Below are 25,094 nucleotides of genomic sequence, written 5' to 3' on the forward strand. Positions count from 1 at the left end.
ATTTTAAATACTACCTGAAGTATTTTTCTCCATCTCTTTTTTATAACAAAACTATAAAACAGGATGTTTAAGTCAGTATGACAAGCCACTTCTGAAGGGAGGACTCCAGAAAGCATTCAAATCAAGGCAAGTCTTAACAGCAATGAGTTACCATAAAGAGGGAAGTGTGACTGAGCACCAGTCTCACAACTGAAGAACAAGATTTAACCTTGAGGGGCAAGGCACAAGCAATCCACAACAATCCACACAAAAAGACTGAAACGTGGACAAAGAGCTAAAATAGCCCCCACAGCAGTTGCTTTCTGAATGACTGATTCTACATCTACTGACAAAAAAGGAGGCGAAAAAGATCAAGAGAAACCAATACACACAAGCAGCAATTTAACACTTTACAGAAAGACAGTTATAGTGGATCAGCAGCTCTGCAACAAATGAGAATAAACAGCCTATACAATACTCTAGTTCATAAAGAACTGACCTCTAGAACTTTTCCTTTCCTTTGCTTTGTAACAATCTAGGCAGACCACAAATCCACATTTTTGGCAGACCCAATGAATGTTAAATAATGTGGCTTCACATGCATCACACATCTCACGGACTCCTCTCACTGCTCTCTTCCATGCAATTTTGGCTGAAATACAAAATAAGCAGAATAAAAGGACTGAAATTTAAATGCAAAGCACAGAATGAATAGTCTTTATAGATGAAGCATTCATAAGTTTCCCCTCAGACACAACTGGGTTTTGGGGGAGGAAAGTGATCCTCCATAAAGAGGCCATCAACATCTACCCCCTTAGTTCCATTACACAGCATCCCCCTTCAATGCTACTATCAACACATTATAAAGAAATAAAGCATTCAGAAAACATAGACTGAAGTCATACAGAAAAAGTATTGCTGCAAGTATGAAGAACTTTTTTAACACATACTTTTAACCCCATGCACTTAAGAGAGCTGGGTTTTTCACCTGGCTGCCCATGGGACATGCTTGATCTCAAGGGCAGCCAAACCAGTGAGCTGGACAGTTGAAGCTGGCAGGAGGGGAGGGAGCTGCCTGTTCAGGAGAGCTGGCTAGTAGTACATGTTTTCTGCCCCACTTCCTCCTCACACAGCCTGGAATTAGCAGAGCCACCAGCCTGTGCCCATCTGCTGTGGGCCAGAAGGACGGATGGTGGCGTTGGTGGGGAGGAGGTGACAGTGACAGCACACGCTCTGCAGGGCCCACGCTGCTCCGCTCTTCTCTTTGTTTTGGGAAGGAGACACAGAAACACACCATTTGTTGGCAGCAGTCAGTACCTGGCTCGCCACAGGCCTTGGCTGGGAGCTGGCTGCTCTGGCTGGAGAGCTGGAGGCCAAGCTGGGAATGGAGACTGCTCCAAACCCAACAGCAGCCTGGCCCCGGCCCCTGCCCAGCACAGCCACCAGCACAGGGAGGGGATTGGGCTGGTCCTTCCCAGCATGCCTTCTTACCAAACAGCCTAGGAAAATCCAACCGCCAGGGGAAGAGAGCTATGCAAAAGGAAGCAATGGCCACCCAAGAAAAACTGCAGAACGCTTGAGAGCTTTGAGAGTTCCTTACCGTCTTTTTTCACCCAGGACATGGCTGTTTTCTCAGACGTTACCAACTGACAAAATTTATCCCCTATGATATCTAGAATGTATTTAGAAGTTTCTAGGTCCAGTTCATCATCTTCATAGTTTTCATGTGTCCATAAACTCAGTGCTTCATCATCATATTGATCAGGAGAGGAGAAACCATCTATCCTAACCACTCCATTCTTACTAAAAGATAACCTAAAAATGAAAACAGATAGTTTAACTGCATGTATTATACTCTGTGACTTCTCCAGTTTACTTGCTACTTTACCTTGCTGCTTAAATCGTACAACACAAAAGTTTTCTTTTTACCTTATCATGCTACAATATTTTTTAATTTTTAAATAAATCCTACTGATGAAAATAGTTTTGAAATTACCAATAAGCAAGCATGAAAACTAAAACTAACCTTTTAGGAACTTTTTTGCATTCCATTCACTCGTCATTCTCTCTTCTAGCATTTATTACTCCTTTAAAATTGCAGACAGAAAAATTCTTTTTTTTCTTTTTAATTTTGGTCAAAGTTTGGTTCCACCTACTCCTCACTTTCAATTTTCAGAATGTCTGTGACAGCAGTCACTGACTTATATTTTATAGATTTTTGTATCCTACTGCTCTCATACTGAGAAAACATGAGTTCAAACACTAAACTTATATTTTTCTAGGCAGAACAAATCACTAACAGAAGATAACATTTTTGTATCCACTAAGCTGTGACCTTTAAAAGGCTTTCCTGTTACCCTACCCAGTACTGTTCCACTAACTGGCTATACTTAGCCTATTTTTAAGCAGTAACAATTAATTATTCCATCTATCCAAAACAGGGTAAGTCATTACACAGATGTGATTGTAACAGTTAAGGAATTTATGCCAGCAAAACAGTCCTGAATTTAGAAGTACCAAAAATTACATTTAGATATGTATTCCAACGAACAAGATGAAACTATCAACTTTCAGCTACAACAACTTCCAACAGAATTGTAAACTTCTTTTGCAATTCAAGCCCTACTATCTAAACACAATGAAATTGTGTTCAATTACAATGAAAGTAATTAAATAGCTTTAAATTTTACCACAATATAATCAAAACATTCCAAATTTTTAAATTCTATACTGGTTTTTTTAAATGCTGGCAAACCTTTATGCTCTCTCCTTTATACAGAGCAAAAAAAACCAACCAAAATTCCAACTTTGCCACATTAGGAAGCAAATATTCTTACAGAGAAGGCATTCACAGTCCAACCTTGAAATGACTCCTACAGATCTACCAAGTCTTGTAACTAAAGAGCCATTACAAAAAAATGAAACCCCATTTAGGGAACAGTTTATTGTCGAAAACAAGTTGGATTAGTATTGACAGCACAGTCCATACACAAATTGAAGCTGTTTTACCCTTTCTTGATGCTTCCTGCACCCACGTGCACTACACTGCACCCCAGGAAATTTTCTTCCTTTTCAGTTTTCCTTGATGAGCTGCTAATTGTGAAAAAGGAGGTCACAACTCCTCTCTGTCCTCAGAAAACTCCAAGCAACATTCCCACCACATACTGGCATAAGAACAATTACGAATAAGTGCAACTCTGCGGTTGTACAACTTGTCCATAAAAACTGAAGCTTGCCTTTTGAAAATCCCACTTCAAATGTCAGACACCTGTGTAATGGTGATGTGCTGTTTTTTCTGCTTGCCTAAGGTACACCAGGCAGATGTTCTGATGTCTTTGCTATAAAGCTTTAAACAGCGATGAAGTCAATCCACAAAAGAAATACAAATGTAAATACTGTTAAATTAGATGCTGTCTTTTATCAGGTTGACTGACTGAGCCAGAAAAATCAGACATACTTTCAAGTATGCCAGTCCTTTGTCAGTATTATTCTTAAAAGCTGAAGCACCACATTACCAGGAAACTAGTCGTACTTACCGCCGAAAGTAGTAAAATCTACAAAACACTGGTGAGTGAGTTGGTTCTTCTCCCTTCTTACTTCTTATTAACCTACATTCTCTGCATTTTTGCAAATTTGGTCCTATTTCAGAACAAGAATCATCCTGCAAAAAGGACTCTCCCGTTTGCTTCAGCTTCTTTACTTTGCGCCAATCTTTTAACACTGAGCGAGGTATACCAGCTGCAAAAGTAAGGAGAGTTTCAGATGAGGCACTGGCACTGCTTACTCACAGATCACAGTCAAGATAGTCAGCGTTCAACTTTTTTTCAGGTACATTTGTTACCTGAGTAACATATTTCATTTTTATTTCCACTTGCCTGCCTGTCAGCATTGAAGCTAAAAAAGCAAAGGTACCAATTAAACTTACACAGGGCAGGAGCACAGTTAAATACCTGCTAAGCTCCCAAGACACTACATTTTCCTCTATATTAGGTGTATCATTCAACAGGTATTCTACTATAACCATCTCCAGAATCTCATTCTGACAAAAAAAGCAAAGACACACAATACTGCATGAAAGTTAAGCTGGAACTCTGTTCCAAGTGAAGGTTTAGGCAAAAAAGGCCACAATTTAACGATTAAAAGCAGAGCTTATAAAAACTTACCCAAAAGCAAACTCCAACTCCCTCAAAACTTACTTTTTGAAGGTTACAAATATGACTACGGAATAGCAGCTATATTCACAGAATCCATTTACACTCCGTCTGGTTTGTTGGCTTTGCAAGGCTGAGCAATGTAATTCTATTTTCAATACTGAAGTCAGCAGATCTGACACCAAGTAACATGAGGAGCAAGTCTATTGGGTAATAAGTGCAATTTTCACATACAGGTTTTGAAACTGAACCCTGTTGTTACTTAACCAAGCTTTCATTTTAAGGAGTCTTAAAAGTGGCACCACTCTTATCTGCAGACAGAGAAGTATCTGTCATTTCATTTCATCTAGCACTACTCTTGAAAGTTCATGTCCTGTAAACAGAGATCTGATGTTGGATGATAAAGGGGTCAGGGTGCTAACTGTGGACTTGGTACCTGGGCTCAGATTGGTATGTTGCCAGAGATGACTTGAACAAACTTTGCAAGTGACAGACTGCCTATGCCTCAGTTCAAGGCCTAGAAACCACACTCCATACTCATCCAAGGCATGACAGTAACTGGATTAAAACCAGGAGTAGAAAAGGCCGAAGTACAGGTTTACTACTCCAGACCAGTGTTTTCTGCCCTGGAAGCAGAGATCCCGGGTGTCATCTAGGAGCTGCTATACTTCAAGCTCTATGGGTAGGCACACTTGGAAGACCCCCAGCACTTGCAGGGCTGTGAAATGCCTTGCTTTGCAGGAGGGAGCCTCACAGCCTGGAGCTCTGAGCACTCTGGCTAGCGCACGAGCTCCCGGGGCTTTCCAAAACGGCACCAGGACAAAGCACTCTTCAACCCTGGCAGAATCCACATACCACCCATGCTGCAAAACCACCACCGAGCCCCAGATCCTGAAGCACAAGTTAGTTTTTACCTCCAGCCACCTACAGAGAACCCAGGCAGCTGTTCCAAGGGAACATCATCTTTCCTGAAAGCTCCTCAAGGTTGACTATGATTTTGTGTAAAACTTTGTGGAAAGTTCTTTTTGAAAGAAAAATCTCTGACCAGCTCTCTTGCAGAAATTTACCACTAAAAATGTTTTGCAACAATACAAAGGTCATAAACACATAACATGTTAAGTGTAAGCATTTACAGTTTACTTTAAGAAGTGAAGCTGAGAAAGATTTTACAGGCATGTTTGCCTTGATCTTCCCTTTACTTGAGGCAGAAAGAAAAAGTAATACTATTAGCACTGGACCAAATATCCAGAGTACTTTAGATGGACTACAACACTTCCAGCACACAGCAGAATTCAGCCATCAAGTGCTCTCAGATACCAGAAGAGTAACTTTATACACCAGACAGTGAAAAGCCACAGAATGTAATTACAGGCAGAATTGCTCATTTTCTTGCTACCTGTACTTAAAAATTCTTACAAGAAGTAATTTAATGGTAGACTCTCTCATACTTAACCAGACCAAAGACAAAGAAGAGTCCTTGGAAAAGAATAAATTGGGATAAAAAATAAGGCAAGTTTTTAAATCAAATCCCTTATGTTGGCAGACCAGTTTCTCTTCTCAGATTAATCTAGTTACAATCTGCTACATGTTACAGTAGTACATTTAAATTGAATTTTTTATTTCCCTAGATTTTTTCATTCCTTAAACAAGAGGGATGTTAACACCATGTAGTACACATGCTAGTTAGGAGTGTGAAATGATTCTCCCTTAAACCTTTCATTAAATTAACCAAATCATAACTGAGTGGCAGCAGGCTCTCAAGGAACTGCCTCTGGCTTTCTGATCAAAGAATGAATTAGAGTTCAACAACAGAGAAACTTTCCCTCCAGCAGTGCTCTAAAAATAAATGCATTAGATCTTAAAACAAAAAAAACCCCAAACATATATATATATATAGCTCAATATAAGTGGCACAACTATATGCACCAGGCTGCTCAATTCTGATGGACAGCATAAACCAGTTTGTTTACTGCTTATTTTTAGGCCAAGAACCAGTTTGTTAACACAGATATACAAAACGGTCTGTATCTTACACCAGGATATTTCAAATGGCCTCAAGACAGATAAATCTGGACCTACTCATTTACACAGGCATGCTTTTTAGCTCTTTTCCCAGCTATCGTGCATGACAAACCCTCCAGGATTAACAGTGTTGGACTTCACACTCCTCTGTGCCTTCCAAATCAGATTAATATACTCACTGCTGTTACTGCCGCTCTGTAACTTCAGCTTGCTTTTTTCTTTGGCGCTCCTGCTAAGAACACCATTTGGTTTCACTTCTTCCTCGGTATCACCCTTTTTTTTCTGCAAATCATTTTGTTTCTTTTTGTAAGTTGGCTTGGGCTGCCGTTTAGTCCTTTGCTCTGACTTGCTCTCACTTTCATCAGAGTCACCACTTTCAGAGCCAGACTCGTAAGTTCGTTTTCCTTTTCTCCTTGGGTGCTTATCTTCCTTCACAAACTTATCTGCCAAGATTTTGCTATCTATGTTATTTTGCAAATCATTTGATGTAGAAGCTATTAAATTGACAGTACACGGCTTAATAATTTCTGAAACACTGTTCCCTGAATTCTCTTTTTTATTAGTGTTTTTATCTTCCTCTGAATGCCTTGTTAGCCAAGCCTTTTTCAGTTTAGTGTGGTAGTTTGGCTGACTCGTCTGGGAAGTCTGCCCACTGCCTACAGAGTTCGCTTTGTTTATTGTATTACAGACGATAGCACTGTCTAGGGAGAGAGAGGTTGAAAATGTCTGATTTTTCACAGAGTTGGACTCGGTCTCAGTGGTGTTACTACTTTTAAACTGAGCTGCAGCCAACGCTGCCTTGTGCTTCTTCAAATGGACAAAGTCGGTAGAGGTGGAGAATCCCGAGCTGGGCTGAGCAGCGCTGCCTGTGCTGCCAACAGCGGATGCAACCGGAGCTGAAGTGCTGACCTTGCACTCCTGGGGCTGCGCTGCCGCCTGGCCGGCCGCTCTCGGGGCCGCGCACTCCAGCGGCGCGCAGGATACTGCGCTCGACACTGAGTAGGTCACTTCAGAGCTCCCGCGGCTCGACACGCTGGTCGTCGTTGCTGCTGATGCGGTGACATCCGTTTTGGTGCTGCAGATGATAGTTGTGGTAGGGGTGACAGCACGAGGAATGCTGCCTTGCGAGACAGCTGGAAATTTCTTTTCATACTGTGTGCGAGCACTGTCTGAGTTCATATTTGGCAGGATGACTCTTCCAGTCTCCCTGGCTTCCGCTGTTTTCAGGCAATCTGCTTGATTTGTCACAGCTGAAGATCTCTCACTAACTCGATCTTTGGAAGCAGACTGCATTACTGGTACATTCTCGTATTTTGTGCTAGAAGGAGGACGCACAATAACAGATGCTGTAGCGGACTGCGACTTTCCACTCATTCTTTCACTGTGCCAATCTACTTTTTCATTATTTGGGGCATTATTAGACTTCCACATTTCTGATAAATTCTGCTCAGAAGTGCCCTTGTAAACAGTCTGGGCTTCCTTGGGCTCAGGTACTAAAGTTGGCGGTTTCTGCAACTCCTGTATTTTGCCACCACCAGCATTAACTGGTTGAACGGGGGTTAGAGTTGGAGGTGAAAGGCTGCTATAGCTGCTCTCCTTCTTCTCCAGGCTCTGGTGCACAGGAGGGTGAAACACAGGGGCCCTATGCAAGGCAGGCATACTCCGGAGTGTATTTGAAGATGAGACTGACAACTGAGTAGGGCTCCTGCTGTCACTTCTGAAAGAATTTACAGAGTGAGACTGCACCGACTGTGGAAGCTGCTCGGGTATCTTGCTTGTAGAGCCTTCGCTCTCTGGTTGGTGCTTAATTAAAGGTGGAGGTTTTGAAAGGGAAGAAATGTAGGAGGGGAGAGCCTGGGGACTAGCTGCTGTTGAAGGACAATTAGCTTGCTTATCAACATATGCACCTGAAGCTTCCTTTGATGGGTACGATCTTGGTGGTTCATTTACTACACTGTTAGACAGGGTAGTGAAATAGTTACTCTGTGGCAAACTCTGCGGAACTGAATGTTTCATTTTATACAGTTCTGACACAGAACGTTCAGCGTCTTTGTCGTATTTTACTGAATGGCTTTTGGGACTTGAAGATAAGGATGTTACCCTGGAGTAGTTCTCTCTCTCTCCCTCCAGTGCCTTTATTTTAGCTGTAAAAGGAGCAACTTCAATACTTTCTTGGAGTATCCGTCTGTGTTCTTCTTTGTATTTGCTCAGTCGTTCCCCAGTCTCCTGTGGTGGCCTTGGCAGCTGGTTCAACATTGGATCTGCATAATGTCTGTGCATATGGCTCTCCTTTGCTGCCTGTGTTCTGCTCTGCTCTAGCTCACTCTTCACTGGCGCAGTGGTAACAGAACGCAAAGGGTCAACAAACGTTTTTCTCTCCAGTTCTCTGTTTGAAGAAAGGTTAAGCAAACACAGGTTAGTCTGAATGTAGTACAACGTGCTAGATGGAAGACCTTTCTTCCCGTGCCCTGAACAAAGTTATCTATTAACACAAAATAAACTTTTCTCTATATTAAGTACAATTTCCAGAAATCTTCGAATGATTCATGAACTCAAGTACCACTCCTAGTCAAGAAGGCAACACACTGACAAGCCTGTGTCCCCCACAGGCAACCACGCCTACAAATAAACTAAAAGGAAGCTAAAAGGCAACATCACTTGCTGAAATGTACCCCCTCACACAGAGATCAACAACAAACTTACTCTTTGCGATGGTCTACAATACTTTTGGACAATGGTGGGCTGGAATGCGTAGCCAGTTTAAGAGGCCGAAGGGGATCTGCGCTGGACGGTCGCACAGGAATGTGACTCAGTAAACCAAGGCTGTCAGCTGAGGTCACTGGGGTGGGCTGGTGTAACCAGGGGCTGGGAGTATTCTGTTGACACCAACCAAAACAAAAAATAAAATCAGATTTCAAAATAATCACGGGACCACAAGGGTCACTCTACCAAGTCCTATCAATGATCCAAGTGAAGTAATGTATTTCAGTATCAAATCATAGACAGTAAATAAAATTTAACATTTAAAGTCACTTTTTTGATCAACTGAAACACAACTGTACTTCCTCTGGGCTTCCAGTATACAAAACAGTTTACACATTTCAGAAGCATTCTTAGAACCATTTAATTTTCAAGTACTCAAGATGAGCAGTTAATTCTAGAACAGCATCTCAAGCTCATCAAAATTAACAAACCGAAGACAACCTGACAACACCTAAATTCTGTTACTAGTAAGAAGACCATTACCTCTTCAAAGAATTGCAAGAAGTATTTCTTTAAAAATACAAATATGGCTTGGTATTTCTGGAAGCAATTTTATCTCCAGCTTTATGACAAATCTCTATAAAAGGGATATAAGTATCTCTTTCCTGGTTTGTTCCTCTCCTGCCCCAACCAAATGATTTAAGTATGATAATCCTTATCAATCTGCTTTATTTAGCCAGGCACTTTTATTCGGCATCATCATCATCATCACACTATGAAACCCATAAATGTACACACCTGCCATACTGTGAAGCATGGCAAACACATAGGCCAATTTTATGCTGTGTACCTAAACATTTTAAAGGTGGGCCTCCTCGTTTAGACACACTGGTAAGTCTTCATCTATGGAACTACTGTTTAATCTACTACTTTGTTCATTCTCTGTTTTCTTATCCTCTCTGAAACTTGTGTAACAGCCTGCAGAGAAGAGCAGGAGCAGCACTCTCTCTGCTCCTGCCCTCTCTCTCTCTCCTCCGCCTTAGGAGACCTGCTTATGAGAAGCGCACGCAGTGGAGTGGAAAGGCAGGACACCTGTTCAAGTGGGGCTCAAGTGCCAGGGACAAGCCAAGAATGAGCTTTCCTGCACACCCCAAAGCCTTGCGGTGCTGATCCATCCCTACCTTCTTCCTCTCCCTATGCTCCTCAGCAGTCCATCCCCATCCTTCTCCCCACACCCGGCAACTCCAGTTGGGAACTACTGCAGCAGAACGGGAGCCAAGAGCTCTCGTGACACATGCACACAGAATAGATCTGCAGGTGCTACAAATCTGAAGTTCTGATTTCTGTGTTTTTGAATATTTAAAGCAGCCACCTGGGTTTGTGCTCCCAGTGTTAGTGTGCACGCTTCCTAGGCCAGGAGTTCCCACGCTGTGGTGAGTTCCCACGAACAGCCTGTAAGCTGTATTAAAGTATTATGCAAAGAAGGCCCGTCACCTTCTCCCTAGAGGAGCTGGGGAACATCTGCCTGAGCACCAAGCATTGCTCAAACAGCTTCGTGACTCCACCTGCAACCATCTACTGCCCAGCCCAAACACGGGAGCTGCCACAGCCACCCAAGGACAGTAAGAGAAGGTGGGCTTGGGGCACACTTCCTTCAGTTCAGAGACATAGCTCAGCTCTGAGCCAAGGGTGGATGCTGCTGCTGCTCTTACAGCCGAAACACAGATCCCTTTCTGTGATTGTGGCATCCATACAAACCGACCGTGGAAACACCCACTCTGGGTTTCTAAGATCTATTTAAAAAAGGCCTCCAGTGCGAGAGCCAGAAGACAAGTCACCACAAGACAATTGCCACATATCAACATAATTAAAAAGCTACGTGCCTCAGTATGCAGAGATGCATATTTCAGGCAGCCAAAGTGAAAACAACGTCTATCCTAAGTTCTTTAAAATGGACGCCCGTATGGGGTGGAGCAGGCAGCAACACGAAAAGATAAACCCACCTATCGTTTTCTCTTAGGCTTTTCTTCACTGCTACATTTTGATTGTATCACATTTTCGATCAAACTCACTTCATATTACAAGGCCAACTCAAACTGACTGTTTTGGGTAAGACTTAGCCACAATGGTTTGGCTTTTCTCAAGCACGAGTCTGGGGACGAATAGCCGTCCCCATGATGAAAAAGAAAAGAAAGAAAAAAAAAAAAAAAAATCTTTCTAACCATTCAGAATGCCAAGCTTTGACACAAAGGCTTACAATTTGGCAGAAGGACCACTGTCAGTGACACGCCTTTTGTGGTCCCTGTGAAAATCTGCCCAAATTAGGCCAAGTTGAAAGCCCTGAAAGATCACTATGCACATGCTCAGTGGAGGTTTGATTGAAGCTGGCAGTAAAGCTCTCCGAAGTTTCTGTCTGCACTACACATGCTTCATCTTACACTATTCCTCTGAGATGCCTGCAGTGAGCATGCCATATCCCCAAGCCTGCAGGAGCTGCAAAAACTTTTCCTGTAATTGCCACGTCTGCCTGCCAAACCCCACCGCCGCACTGGGCGCTAGGCTGAAAAACACAGACCATTTCTTCTGAGACTTCAGTGGTTACACGCAGCACACAGACAGAGGAATCACCCTGACTTGAATACAGAGGAGTAGAAAGCAGATGGCAAGGCAGGGATGTGTGTCAACAGGAACAGAAGGGGAGAAAACGATACGCCAAGAAAGGGTACACAGATAGGTGTAAAGACAAGAGAAATGGGTGTATAGTGCATGAAACACTTATAAATGCAAGAGCATTTCTCTTCAGAACTTCCCACTGGATTTAGTACTCCTTCCTTCTCAGTCTTTCACCATTATTGAGTGAACACGCACAAAATTTCACTATGAAGGCAACTGTCCCACCTCTCCTAATATTTCACTTACACAATGGTACACAGTTTGAGGCAGCAAATATTTATCCTGTGAACTTGAGTTCCCAAACCAGCTGGCTGACCTCATTTTTACTCATAAACTAAAACCAAACATTCCATTTTTCTTTAGAATTCTTAGGAAATCAAGGTCTGGAAAAACTCCCTACGCACATCCACCATGAGACAGTGGTTACTGCTGTAGTTCCATTCCTAGTTCTCTGCCTACTCAAAAACCCCACCAGCACAGTATACTCAGTGTGACACAAACTACCACATCTGTACCTAGGAAATCACTGCTGGGAAACACCAGGCCCAGCTAAATAAGCCATTAAGAAAGGATCTCAACTTACCCTTCTCAAGGAAGCCTCTGCGTTAACAGGAGTTTCTGGGTGGACCCATTTGGAGGAGGGCAGACCGAGTCCTGAGTAAGCATGTGTTCCATTTGGATACTGCCAAATAATTGGATAAAGCCCTAGCTGATTATAGGAAGCAGAAGGATGAGCTTGTCCGAGAAGATGTGGAGACTGGTGTTGTAACATCTGTTGCTGCTGCTGGTGTGCTAATGCCAAATGGCTTAAGCTGCTAGCATGAGCAGTCTCTAGTCGCGGGTGGGCACCCAGCAGGGAGGCAGCAGGCACTCCGGGCAACACTGCGGGAAGTAGATGAGGGTGATGAACAGAATGGTGAGATGAGCTACTAAGGGGGTGAGTGTTAATAGCGGACAAGGGAGCCTGAGCTGAAGACCCAGCGAGCAGATGGGATGAACCAGTTAATGCAGGATGATGAGCGTTTGGATTTAAACAGGTTCGGTGGGATGAGGAATGCAGAGGATAATTATGCTGATGCAAGTAAGGTGAAATGTGATTAGTTCCTGTTTCTTGTCCAATCAGACTGGGGTCCCTGTATACTGTGAAATGTTCATTCTTGTCAATGATAAGAGGACTCTTAGTAGCTTCTAGAGCACTAACTCTAGCTGGAACTGGATGAAAACTAGACCTAGGCAAATCATGATCAGTTTTATTGGCTGACCTTGTTAATCCAGTAGCATGACTGTTTTGGGAACTAACCTTAGACTTCACAGTATCAGAAGATTGGGTGAATTTAGGCTTAACATCAGGTGACTTTGTTTTAGGATGATCAACTGAAGCACTAGATTTTGACTTCACAGAATCGGGGACTGGACTTTGTTTACGCAGTTTACTCTCTTCTGCTACAGAAGCTACATTTAATGAAGACATAAATGAGCCATACTGCACTTTTTCAGAATTTAAGTGTTCATTTACTGGTAATGTTTTTACAACCCCAGGTTGTATCAAATCCGTTTTACCAACACTGCTAACCCAACCTTGATCAGCTTCCTGTTTCCTTGCTTCAAGGAAATTTGCATTTGTAAATTGTTGCTTTAAATCACTGCTGTGAGATTCTATTTTCTGAACTGCTTGCAAACCAAAGGTACTTGCAGCATTATCCTGGTTCTCCTTTTCAGAGTTGTTTTTATTAGTAACGTCAACAACACATTTCGGAGTAGGTGGTCTGGGTAAAAACTGCTCATTCTTTAACTCCACAGTATGATGTTTTTCTGCATTACACTCTTGAACATGTGGATCCTTGGCATTCTGCTCATGAAGTGTTGGCTGCTCTGCTGCATGGAGTGAAGATTTTTCCTGCTGATCCAAGACTGACGACTTCAGTCTTTCAGTCTCTTCATGGTTTTTATCCTGCTGTACTTCATCCCATGGAGACCGTCTATCTGTTAGTGTCTGTTCTACTCCCTCAGTAGTTTGGGATTTTCTTTCTTCTCCATTTATCTTTGAAGAGTTCTTGCTTTTTAACTCATTTTCTGAATTTTGCTCCGAGGATGAATCTGTTAATCTTTTATTTGAAATTTCCGAGTCACTGCTCTCAGAATAATCTGAGATATTGTCTGTCCGCAGTCTCTTCATATTTAATTTTTTTTCATCCTCTTCAGGTTTTCTTCTTTTACTAAGAAAGTGTTTATTTTTGGTTTTGGGGTTTTCTGTAAAAGATAAAAACATGTCTATCACATTTTCAGTCTAATACAGTTTTAGGAAGCTCTCCCTCCCCCTTCCATTAACCGTTTTTACCTCCTCGACCTATATAATCATATCTTTCATCTTTCATCTTCTCTTCATCAGGCATGCTGCTGTCAGAGCCTTTCCTCTTATTTGGCCGAATATTCCTCTGTTGCTGGTGCTGGTGAGAATTCTGTTTTGGTGCTGCAGTTTGGGAATTCATTGCTGGTCTGGGACTATTTGCTTGTGCACGTGTATAATGACCCTAAAAATAATTTTTTATTAATGGACTTAAATGCAATGTTAATTAGTGTCTTTAAACATGTATTTTTAACATTCGCAATATACGAAAATACTTAGGTAAAAAGATAAATGTATCTACGTGAACTGTGTTGCTGTTCTGGTTGGAACGAGACCGCCGGCGTGAAGTGATGCCAATATTTTCACCTTTCAACAAAGAGTGAACAACATCATCTAGAAAGGTCATCTGAACCATAGAAGGATCAACATTCTGGGGTTCTAACACCTGGTTTATGTAGAAAAAAAAAAGAAAAAAGAGAAGAGAGAAAATAACAATCCACAGATGTTCAGACAATGCCCAATCTGTATTTTCTGTATCAGTGTTCACCAGTCTACTTTATGTGCCGAAGACTAATCAGAGAAAAGCCTACTTAATCCTGACAAGCAGAACTGACATATGACACAACAAATGCTGGGAACAGTGTCAAACCAAAGCAAATGTGTCTTTACGTGTCACTGCAAAAATAATTTTTTTAAAAAGCAAAGAATAACCCAGCACCCGTTCCTTCCCCCTCCACTGACCTGCAAATTTGAGATTTAACGAGCTATTCATAGAATAACCCCTACGTAGTAATTACAACATACAAGTATTTTATAAGATTAATTTAATATACTATAAATTATACTGCAGAAGCACATTACAGTACTGCTTTCTACAGAAGCAAAACTGCTGCAAGAAGAGAACCAAAGTGACTGGAAAGACGAACTCTAAAACTGCTGAGTGTTACTAGTGAGAAATATTTCATAAAGTAGGAAATGCTAACCAGATCGTCAAAGAATATAGCACAAAGTGAAAAAAGTAACATTTGGGGAATATTAACTTGAGCAAATTAAGGGGAAGAATTTGAGTAATAGACTAGTCTTAAATTTTTATTGTCACATACGGTTTTGTCAGTCATTTCAAGGCAGATGGGTCATTCATTCTATTACTATTGAGTCATTACTCTACTCTCCTGAAACAGAATTCATTACTGCCATTAAAAGTACCAGTATTAATACTTTTTGTAACATCAAATTCTGAAATAAAACTAAAACCCACCATAGCAAATACAAATTAGGGCTGCAGTAAATGCTTAATTCAATAAATTGCAGAAAGTGACTATTTCAATTGCTTGGAAAAAGTAATCATTACTGAAGTGCTGAAAGATTTCATCCTTGTGAAAAGAAATTCTCAACAGAGCAGACAGGGAAGACCAGTTCTTCAAACTGGATTGCTGCACTTCAAAGACTTCACTAGTCAAATAGCAACAGCAGAAGAAACTGCAGGACTGGTATTAATCATATCACTGCACAAACGCTCAGCTTCAGGAGGATTTAACTGATAGCCCAAAGCAATTGTGCTGTAGTTTCAGCACAGTGATACCTTCACCCTGCTGGAACTGAACCAGCTCAGTGTGTTTCTGAGTGATACCAACAAATATTAGAACCTCCCAAGGCATAGTTTACTTGCAGCTTGTTTTCTGAGTATCATCCATCAACTCACCTGGTCATTCATAACCACCATAGTGCGGGTGAAGAGATCATGGTGAGTGATGATGCCAGTGAACCACTGGGTGGCAGAATCCTGTCTGTACACTCTCACCCTATAACCATTTAAGGAGTACGGACCTTTAGAAGAGGAAGAAATAAAAAAGCCATTGAGGAATGCAGAAAAAATAAAAGGAAAAAAAGGTGTACACGGATTTTCCTGCCTTTTTTTTTTTTTTTTGCTTCATAGCAAACATACAGTGCACGTGGCATAGACAGCTAACCAGAGATTCAGGAAGACATTTTGAAATGCAAATGATACATATTAAGCATGCTTTAAGGCTAATTCTGCTAACATTTTCAACATAGATTTAGTTAGATAAGAAAATTGTTTCTGCAACTATGATGACACATGATGGGAAAATTCCTGCCTACAAAGAGCAACCACAGAAAACTAATCTGAAAGGCTAGAAAGTGGCAGCAGCAGGTTATACAGAAGCTATTTAACAGGCTAGTCACATGCCCAGCTGCTTTGCTGGCGAAAAGATTTACATCTTGGTGGCTAGGCTCTGCAGCTGCCAAGTCTTTCCCATAAGTGACCACAGAATTTCTCTCCATTACAACAGGCAGAAAGGCAGTGGAACAATCCCGTGCTTGCTATGGCCACACAGAACATTCAAGCACACAAATGCTAAGAAGACTTCAGCTCCTGTTTGCAGACATACCAAATGCAAAGAAACCTCACAAATTTTGCAAAGCTCAGTTTAATTCACCTACAAAAGCCCATGGGGAGGGGAACTAGTATGATACTGTACCTATTTTACAGTTTGTTTCAAGACCCAGAAATCAAGACTTAACAATTTTATTCATGTTCAGTGATCATGGAACTTGATCACTGGAATTCTTTAAGTTTCATTGCACTTGGTGTTTATGTAGCATTTTGCATGACCAAGCAACACTGCCACCAAGTTCAGTTCCAACTGTGTGGGTTTCGCTACTTCCGCAATCAAACCCCGGGTTCCCGGGTCAGGCAAACAGGAAGGGAGGAAAAACCAGTCAGTGACAAACTCCCAACAGCCTAGCTCAAGTGATTTAAGAGTGCTCAGTTGCTAAACCACACTGGCAAGGCCAGAATTCCCCTGTCTTCCCTAAAGATCATTTTTTCCAAGCCCTGCCCAGTACATTACGCAAGCTCAAACATCTGCAGCGAACAGGCCAGGGACCTCACAGGTGACAGCTTTCTCTAGTAAAACATATCCACCATCACACCAACTGGGTCTCTATTATACCCTCTGTATGTGACAGTGCGCTACTGTGAGGAGTTTTTAATGTCAACATTTGAGAGATCAAGAGAAGTGCAAAAGCGGTAATAATTTAGTTATTTCCAAGTGGTCTCTTGAAATACTTTTTGCATGTGACTATCTCATTTTTAAAACCAGCTGGGAAGAGAAACACTCCACCACAGCACCCTTCTTACCCCCATCCACATCATTCATGGCACAACTGAAACCTTGAGACCTCCTGAACCCCCTGAGCCACCAGCCTTAACTCATGCCTTGACTATGTTTCCAGCAGCACAGACAAGGGCCAGAAGTGTGCCAGCACAGGTACATAAGGGCAGAAAAAGAGGAAGCCTCTACAAGCTTATGTCTCACATCTCTGGTCTTGGACCACATGGGGTTCCCGTGGGGACACATTTCCTGATGGCTTCTCTCCAACCCTTATTCCATATGCCCCTACAAAACGCCTCCAGCTCAGCTCCCACACTTCTCACTCACTGCCTGACCTATCCACATTCTCCACATTGAACTTTTAATGGCTGTCCCAAAGCTCTGCCTTATCCAGACAGTCTCAGTAAAATTCTGCCTGTGTCTCTTCGTGCAAATTTGCCATTCCTACTTTCCTATCCAAGCTCCTCCTCTCTTGCATCCTACTGCTAACTGCACAATGATTTTCAGTCTCTTGCATAAGCAGAACCAGCCCCTCCCCAGGTTCTTGTCTCGTTATATTAATATGATTTCAGGCCACTGGCTTCCAAGTCCTTTCCCCCAGTCTTCTCAGCTTACAAGCTCCATCCTTTCTCCAACAGCTTCCAGCTTCTCCCATACTCCCCTGCATTGACCCAGCGCCAATTTCTTTCCTCTTACTCCTTGTTCTAATCTGTGTCCGTCCTTCATCCCAGCTGTTACCCTATCTATTTTTAAAAAAGTTTATCTAACTTAAAAAACAGTGGGTTGGGCTTTTTTCTTACATGCTGATGGGGCAACAGGAAGAAGGAGAAAGATTAAACATCAGTTTCATGACACAGGCCAGCTCAGCTCCAGCCCAGCCCAGCCACAAGCAGCCATTACAGGAAAAGCCTGCCTTTGTCTCCAGTCCCTGGCTGAACCACGCTCAGCTACACATTGTTGAAACAGCCTGTGCAGTACTATGAGGAAATAGAAGCACACTCGATGTTTCAAGAGGATTATTATACATGCAGCCTGAGATTGTAATGATAAAACAATCTAATAGGAAGAAAGAAATCAAGTGTTTTAGTTGTTAAAAATCAAAGACACTTCACTATGTTCCTTGAACTAGTTTTATTTGTCCCAAAAGCTTCCAACTTGGCCAAGTTTGGGAGGAGTTTCATTTTTTTTGAACAAAGAATAAACTACTTTCCTGCCAAAGCTACAATCTCTACTGCAAAGCATGCTGCTGTGACTGCCGCCCAAAGGAAAGGTTAAATAGGCCAATTTTTTCCTGGTCTCCTTCTTGTAAATAATTGGACTGATTTTGACTAAAGTTCTCCCTTCTCAAATTGGCATGTTGCTTTTCAAACATTTGGAACCAGATTTTAATGCTTCTATCCGACCCTCCTCTTTCGTCAGAAAAGCTGTGTTTTAACTGCAAGAGTCAAAGTAGAAAGAACTAAGTTGTGATATGAAGGTTTCAGCATCACAAAAAACAAGGAATAGGCTGGATCCTAAAAATGCTGTAGAGCATGAAGTAAGAGAATATGGTAACAACCTTAACATCTAGACAAGGTAGAACTGAAAACATAGCTTAAATTGCAGGGAAGAAGAAAATGGTAGTGGAGAAGGTGAAGCAAACCAGAGAAGAGAGAGGAGGAGAAAAGGAAGAGAGCAGGACTAGATTACAGCAGCTAGCACTGCCAGAGGGCTGTCCGTAAGCCACTAGAGGGTTCATGCCAACATAAAGTCTGCGTGACCAGGAGCAGATTACGTCCCAGGAGAATGTGACAGCAGGCTCTGCTGGCTTACCACCATCCCATGGGGCTGAGGTGGGGGCACTGCCAAGGCCCTCGTGAGGAAACCTGTGTCTCTTCAGGTCACACATCACATCAGGGGAGCAAGTGGATCTACAGCTTCTCCTTAGATGAGGAAAGCTTGCCTTCAAGGGCACTGATTCATCTCATCATCTACATTACTCTTCATTTGTGCACTTCTAAGGACAGAAACCTCTCTTTGAGAATTCATTTGTGCACTCCTAAGGACAGAAACCTCTCTTTGAGAATTCATTTGTGCACTCCTAAGGACAGAAACCTCTCTTTGAGAATTCATTTGTGCACTCCTAAGGACAGAAACCTCTCTTTGAGAATTCATTTGTGCACTCCTAAGGACAGAAACCTCTCTTTGAGAGCTTATATCTATAAAGACAAAAATACAGTTCCTGGAATGATGGGAATGAGTTGTGTGGATGACGGGCTGGCAGTCTCATTTAGATGACTATTTCAATACTGCCGGAGCTTTGCTCAGCTATTGATTCTGTATCAGTGTACACAGAGGCTTTTACAATAGTCTTACTATTGTTACTCCAATGAAATACAGTAAACAATCTCAATTTTAGTTTCCTTTTCATACAGCCCTAATTTGATTTTGCATCACCTCTCAATCAAGTTTTGTCTGCAAATTTCATCAACAGACTATTAACTTGTATTGCATCTGTTGATACCAAAAGTTAAAATCTAAAATGACTAACACCAACATGCCAACTCACTATCTACACAATTCCACATGTTCCTTTTTTCAGCATCCTTTTTCTGTGGCCCATAAGAATAATCACATCTAGTCAAATGAGAAACTCCACAGAAGGAAAGACAGAAGTTTTTTACTGTAACTTCAGTATTATACTTACCATACTCCTTTTGTCTTCTGATCTTGGTTTTATCAAAGAGACTAGACAGCAAGGAAACCTCAGAGCCATCCTTAAAATATCTCATTATTTACAGCTTCCCTCCTAATCTTCGTTTACAAAATGACTGCTTAAGCATTTTTGTTCTGAAACTGCTTTTCTGCTTGCCTGGGGATTTTAGCCCAGACCCGCAGAGGTTGGTTTCTGCCTCCTAGTAATAGGAACTCCTCTGCAGAGCTTCCTGAAACTAATGAATATACTGCAAATGCATACAGTATTTCTACTATCAGAAAGATGGCACCAAAATAATTTCTTCTAATTCATACTAGTTTTCTTGTAACTTTTATCTACAGTGTAAATATTATTGTACACAGCTTTTTCTGCAACTTCCCAGCATTAGAATTGAGTTACAAACTGTAACTGATTTGAAAGGCACTTTTCAGTCAGGGGGTGAGGGTGTGGGGTAGGAATTCGAAAGTATTCTTCATCTGTGACAGAACTGTGAAGAACTACAAGCACAAACAGGTATCTGAGAAGTTACCACACGTAACAGTAACACTAACAGAGCACAGAACAGTTTTAAACATGCCAAAATGTGTGTGGATGCCATTCATACACACTTATTTTCACAACAAACTTCATAAAATATCTACGTTCAGACTAATGATATTCAGCTTTTGCTGTGATCACTAAAACATCAAACAAGTTAAGAACAGTCTGAAGCAGTCACCAACAGCTTCTTACAGTCTTGTTTTCTTGTATTAATAAATACTTCCAAAAAATAACTTCCAAGTTAAAAAATATATTCTCCATTATATCACAAATGCTATGGGATGAGTCCCACACAAGTAATGGCCTTAAACTAGCTAACACAGAATATAAATAACACAATTTCCCACATAATTACCTTGCATAAAAATCTCCTGAACCTTTTGTTCCTTTACCCAGGCTTTTACCTCCTCATGTAACTGCGGGTTATCCCTGAGAACTGGGTTTAGACTGTCTACGTCGTCCTAAAGTAGAGATTAAAAAAAGAACCATATGTTATGTTTACTTGTAACATTTTTGTTTATTTTCCTAGATGTATTTTAAAATACAATATTAAGTAGTTAGATGCTAATTTTACTGATTGCCTACAAATCCCTGTGCTATTTTTAGAAAAAACTTAAAAGCATAACGTAGTGCTAGAAGTTATTTCATGGGAACCCAGTATATTAGATCCTACATGTGGCCAGACTTGTAAGCTATTAATAGGATCACACTTTCATAAATACTGTCTTACTACAAGCTAAAAATGCCCTCTAAAGACTTTTATGTTCACAGGTATGCACAAAGAATTGTTTAAATAATTAATGAATTAAGAAAAAAAAAAAAAAAAATCAGTTTTCCATCTCTGTAAAATTTAATATGGACATATTGAGCATAAACACAGATATCAAACCCACAAATATAACGCATAAGCAGTACTTTAAGAGAAACAAGCATTCTCAGCGAAACACCATTGCTGATTTTCAAATATGTTGGCCTTTGTTAATTGGGTAGTTTCAAATAAGACGTTTTAATTTTAGGATTATCAGTTCTCCTGGAAAATACTCTTATTCAGTATTTGGTAGGATATCATCTAGGAAATTAAGATCTATTCAGTGGCTCTGTCCTTCTAACAGGAAAAAAATTAGGCAGAGAATCTGGTTCACATCCTTGCAAGCATGGCTTGAATTCACCATTCGTCTCTGGACTCCTAGAACACCTATTTCTCTATTTCAGAGCAAACTTGCTATTTCTGTCTTTGAGGTTGTGGCAGAGAAAAAAAGCCTGGTGGCTCCTCATGCAGAAGATGGCCTTGGAAATCCATGAGCGGCAGCAACATTCATTTATACCAAGAGAACTTCAGACAGCTAAAATAATGAGTGCAATTCTCCACACATAAAACATAAAATGTTTTATCAGTACTGCAGCTGAGATCAAGTAATTTCTTTCCTTGATCTTCAACAAGTTCCTTGATGTTTCACAATTTATTATGAAGAGCTCCAGCCACAGAATACAAAGATACAAGCAACAACCAATGAATCGTGCATTGCTGCCAGGCCCTCCAGTGAAACAAGCAATTTCTCTCTATTCATCTGGATGAGATTATTCCTGCTAACCCACTGATCACAGGATATCTAGTTCCAATTCAAAATTCACTTCCTGACACTTGGAGATTTGCTGTGCTTCACTATGGAGAATGCATCAATGCTTTGGTTATTAGAGAAAATTACTCTTTCTCTCCTTATGCTTTTGCAAAGGATCCAGAAGAATAGTCAAGATGACCATTTTAATACATGTAAATTGGAACAAAGTGAAAGTGAAGAAGACCAACAGGACCTCTACCACAAGGTTCAAAGCACCAATCAGCTAAGTATGCTGCTAGCACTACCAGAGGCACAAGAGGGTCCCTACTAAAATTTATTCAAGGATGTCCTCTCCCATGGCAATTTAAAAAAGAGTATTATAGCTACTCTGTCTACTTGTGCAAATCCATTTTTGCATGGATCCTACATATAGAAGCATCACCACCACTGGAAAGAGGGAATGATTTGCCAGGGGAACACAACAGATCCTGGAACTGCAGCTGTGTGATGATCAATCATCTGTCCTCCTTCCCATGCATGCTCTTTCACAGCAGCTGCAAGAGATTCCTGCACCAAACATTTCCCCACTCAGATCCACAAGCACTGGATCTAAGCAACAGACTGAGGACTGCAATACTGAGTTTGGCTGACTTACAAATGCATTTAGTGTGCAGATCTTGTACATTTTTAACCATTTCTTCAGTCCCATCTAAGAAAATTTGTATCTTGATTTTGAGATTATACACATCAATTAAGTACCATGAAGTCAACCCTGTTACTCTTAACATTATACTATTTTCATCAGTTCTTTACACAAAGTTTTTGAGTCTCTATGTCATCTTAAACCACTTTTGATTTGTTTCCTGAAGGCAACACACACTGCTGCTTTTCTTTTTTTAGCTTTCACATCCCTCCTAAGCATCTTGGCCTTCTTTGAACTTGACACTGAAGATAATGGCCATCCCACATATAGTACATTTGAACCTTTATCTCCTACCCAGATGCATGACATTAGCACCTTTGGCTGACAGTGCTCCATGTGAACACTTAGAAAAAGAGACTGCAAAGTCCATTTTGTACTTATCTCCTTACCCTTGCAGAAAGATGAGCTCATCTCAAAAATGAGCTACAAAAGGCACAGGTTAGGTCAAAGACCCATTACACAAACTGCATGCAGGTGTGACTGGGATTATGTAAATGATATCAAAGAGAACCCAGAATTTCTAAATATCCATGCAATACACATCTAACGTATCAACCACAGGGTAGGGGGAAGATACTAACAGAACAAGTTTTTGTAATCTCAAAAATTCTGTTCTTTTGTGTACATGTGTCTGTGAAAAAACGTGTGTGCCATGACTTACCTTTTTTCCATCTTTAGTCTTAAATCTGAATATCTAAAACCCAGGGAATTAATTGCATAATGTGTTAAACTATAAGGCAGTGGCCTTAACCACGCTGCTTCAGCACAAATCACGAACTCCCAGGGAGACAGGACAACAAGAAAGGCTGATGACTTGCAGTCTCTTCCCTAGTTCAGCACTGAAGACAAGCAGATGAGTCTGCAGTTCCCAGTTCCTTTCCTTTCCCTTTGTTTATACTGCTCAAGGAACAATTACCATCTACAGATCTGAACCTTGGCAATTGTAACCTTCAGTTTTCCTCTTCTTGGTTGAAGCAGCATGAGTGACAGACTAACCTCCGAAAGACGTAAATGCCCTGCAGGATTTTCCCCCAGACTTTTCCTCATTTGAAAACAGTTTTACAAACAAAAGTAAGTACCGTACCCTCTCCTAGACTAGTTTTTCCACAAGTCCTGGAATATCTCCTCCAGAAGAATGCTAATGTTCATTTGAAATCCTTACACAAATCAGGATGCAAATCAAATAAATGGGACTGCTAAATTCTTCTTCAAATCTACTGTAGGAAGCTCTTTATGTCCTTCAAGTAGCAGTGTCCCTTGCTCCACAAATTACTATATGCAACTCTGGGAAGAAGACAAAGGGCATATGGGCTAGAAAAACATGGTTAAGATAACCCCTCCTGCCCTTCTGGAAAACAGTCACATGAGGCAATGTGACTATCAGAAGCTTGCCAATCTACAACAAGTTTTTACATCTTTGCTGATAATCTTCCTCCTTTCTAGATCAAAAGAAGGATTCACTTCTGCTGGACTGGACTTTACGCTTAATTATCAAAAAAACTGGGTCAGCTGCATGTCTCTCTAGGTGATCATTCTCACCTGCTGGGGACGTGCTCAATTCCAAGGAAGTCCTGAGAAGAATAGAGAATGAAATTTTCCCCAAGTATCAAAGAGATCTTGTGCTTTTCTGAGTATATCTGTTCTTTATCCTTGTGCCAAACGATACAAGTAGGTTGAGACTCTCGACCATACCAGCAGGTTAAGATATCATACTGGTCTAACCAGGAAGGAAAAATTTTTGTTCAGAGAAGCATTTTCAGAGAGCTTATTTGGACAAAAATAATTTATCATTCATTGTCACAGGTGAACAACTGCTCAGACCACTGACCATGCTTCAAAACTCCCATAAGATCAAACAGGAATTTCAAGATAGTATCCACAGAAAAGGAAGTCAAAATCTTAATGAGAATTCTCCTATTCACTCCATCCACAAAAAAAAATATTATCCAAGACACTGAGAGCTATCCCTAGATATGCTGAATCTGCACATTGCCCAAAGACTGCACAAAGCGCCTCTGAAAGGCTCAAATGACCAGACGTTCCTTTTCCATTTTGGGCAGCCAGGTCTGACTGTGGTAGGAAGGCCTACGTATTTCCACAGCTACCTCTCCCACAAGACCTGAACTATTGAAGCAACACATTTCCTCAGCATTTTAAAATACACTTCAGAAACTTGAGGGGCAGAAATGAGTTCATCAAGAGATGAAACCCTGGAGCAGAGAACAACAATAATAAAGTGTGTTCCAGAAGCTGCTCCTACCCCCAGTCACACAGCCTGCATGCTGCTTATGGGAGGGTACACGCACTCCAGTCAGCTGTCAACTCGCCACTTTAGGTGAAGAGGAGGAGAACTGACAATATTCCAAGTAAACCAGTCCTAAAAGAACAGTGCTTTTTTAATGCTTTTGGCATTAAAAAAGCTTAAATCAGAGCCCTGAAGACGACGTCTCAACACACGTCAAACATTAGGAACCTGCAAACCTTCATTTGGGAAAGCTCCTTCCTTGGTCATGGTGTCTCTGCATTTGGCTTCATGCATCAAGGACATCTTCCTAATATCAGTAGGAACTCATTTCAGCTAGTGT

The 25,094-nt window shown here is 41.2% G+C and overlaps 1 protein-coding gene across 4 annotated transcripts in view; it reads right to left on the bottom strand.

Moving 5' to 3' along the window:
- Positions 1-25,094, bottom strand: part of JMJD1C (jumonji domain containing 1C) — a 159,104-nt gene that overhangs the window by 18,138 nt on the left and 115,872 nt on the right. For 2 of the 4 annotated variants that reach the window (XM_048311822.1, XM_048311825.1), the window contains 10 exons: positions 20,603-20,708; positions 15,578-15,702; positions 14,177-14,320; positions 13,867-14,059; positions 12,112-13,778; positions 8,856-9,028; positions 6,332-8,538; positions 3,516-3,717; positions 1,580-1,794; positions 479-631 (listed from right to left, as the gene is read on the bottom strand). In XM_048311822.1, coding sequence (XP_048167779.1) covers positions 479-631; positions 1,580-1,794; positions 3,516-3,717; positions 6,332-8,538; positions 8,856-9,028; positions 12,112-13,778; positions 13,867-14,059; positions 14,177-14,320; positions 15,578-15,702; positions 20,603-20,708 — 5,185 coding nt within the window. Of the gene's footprint in view, positions 1-478; positions 632-1,579; positions 1,795-3,515; positions 3,718-6,331; positions 8,539-8,855; positions 9,029-12,111; positions 13,779-13,866; positions 14,060-14,176; positions 14,321-15,577; positions 15,703-20,602; positions 20,709-25,094 lie in introns of those variants that run through there. The other 2 variants (XM_048311823.1, XM_048311826.1) reach the window with 2 other exon arrangements.

This window comes from Corvus hawaiiensis, chromosome 8 (genome assembly GCF_020740725.1).
Source record: "Corvus hawaiiensis isolate bCorHaw1 chromosome 8, bCorHaw1.pri.cur, whole genome shotgun sequence".
NCBI classification, from domain to species: domain Eukaryota; kingdom Metazoa; phylum Chordata; class Aves; order Passeriformes; family Corvidae; genus Corvus; species Corvus hawaiiensis.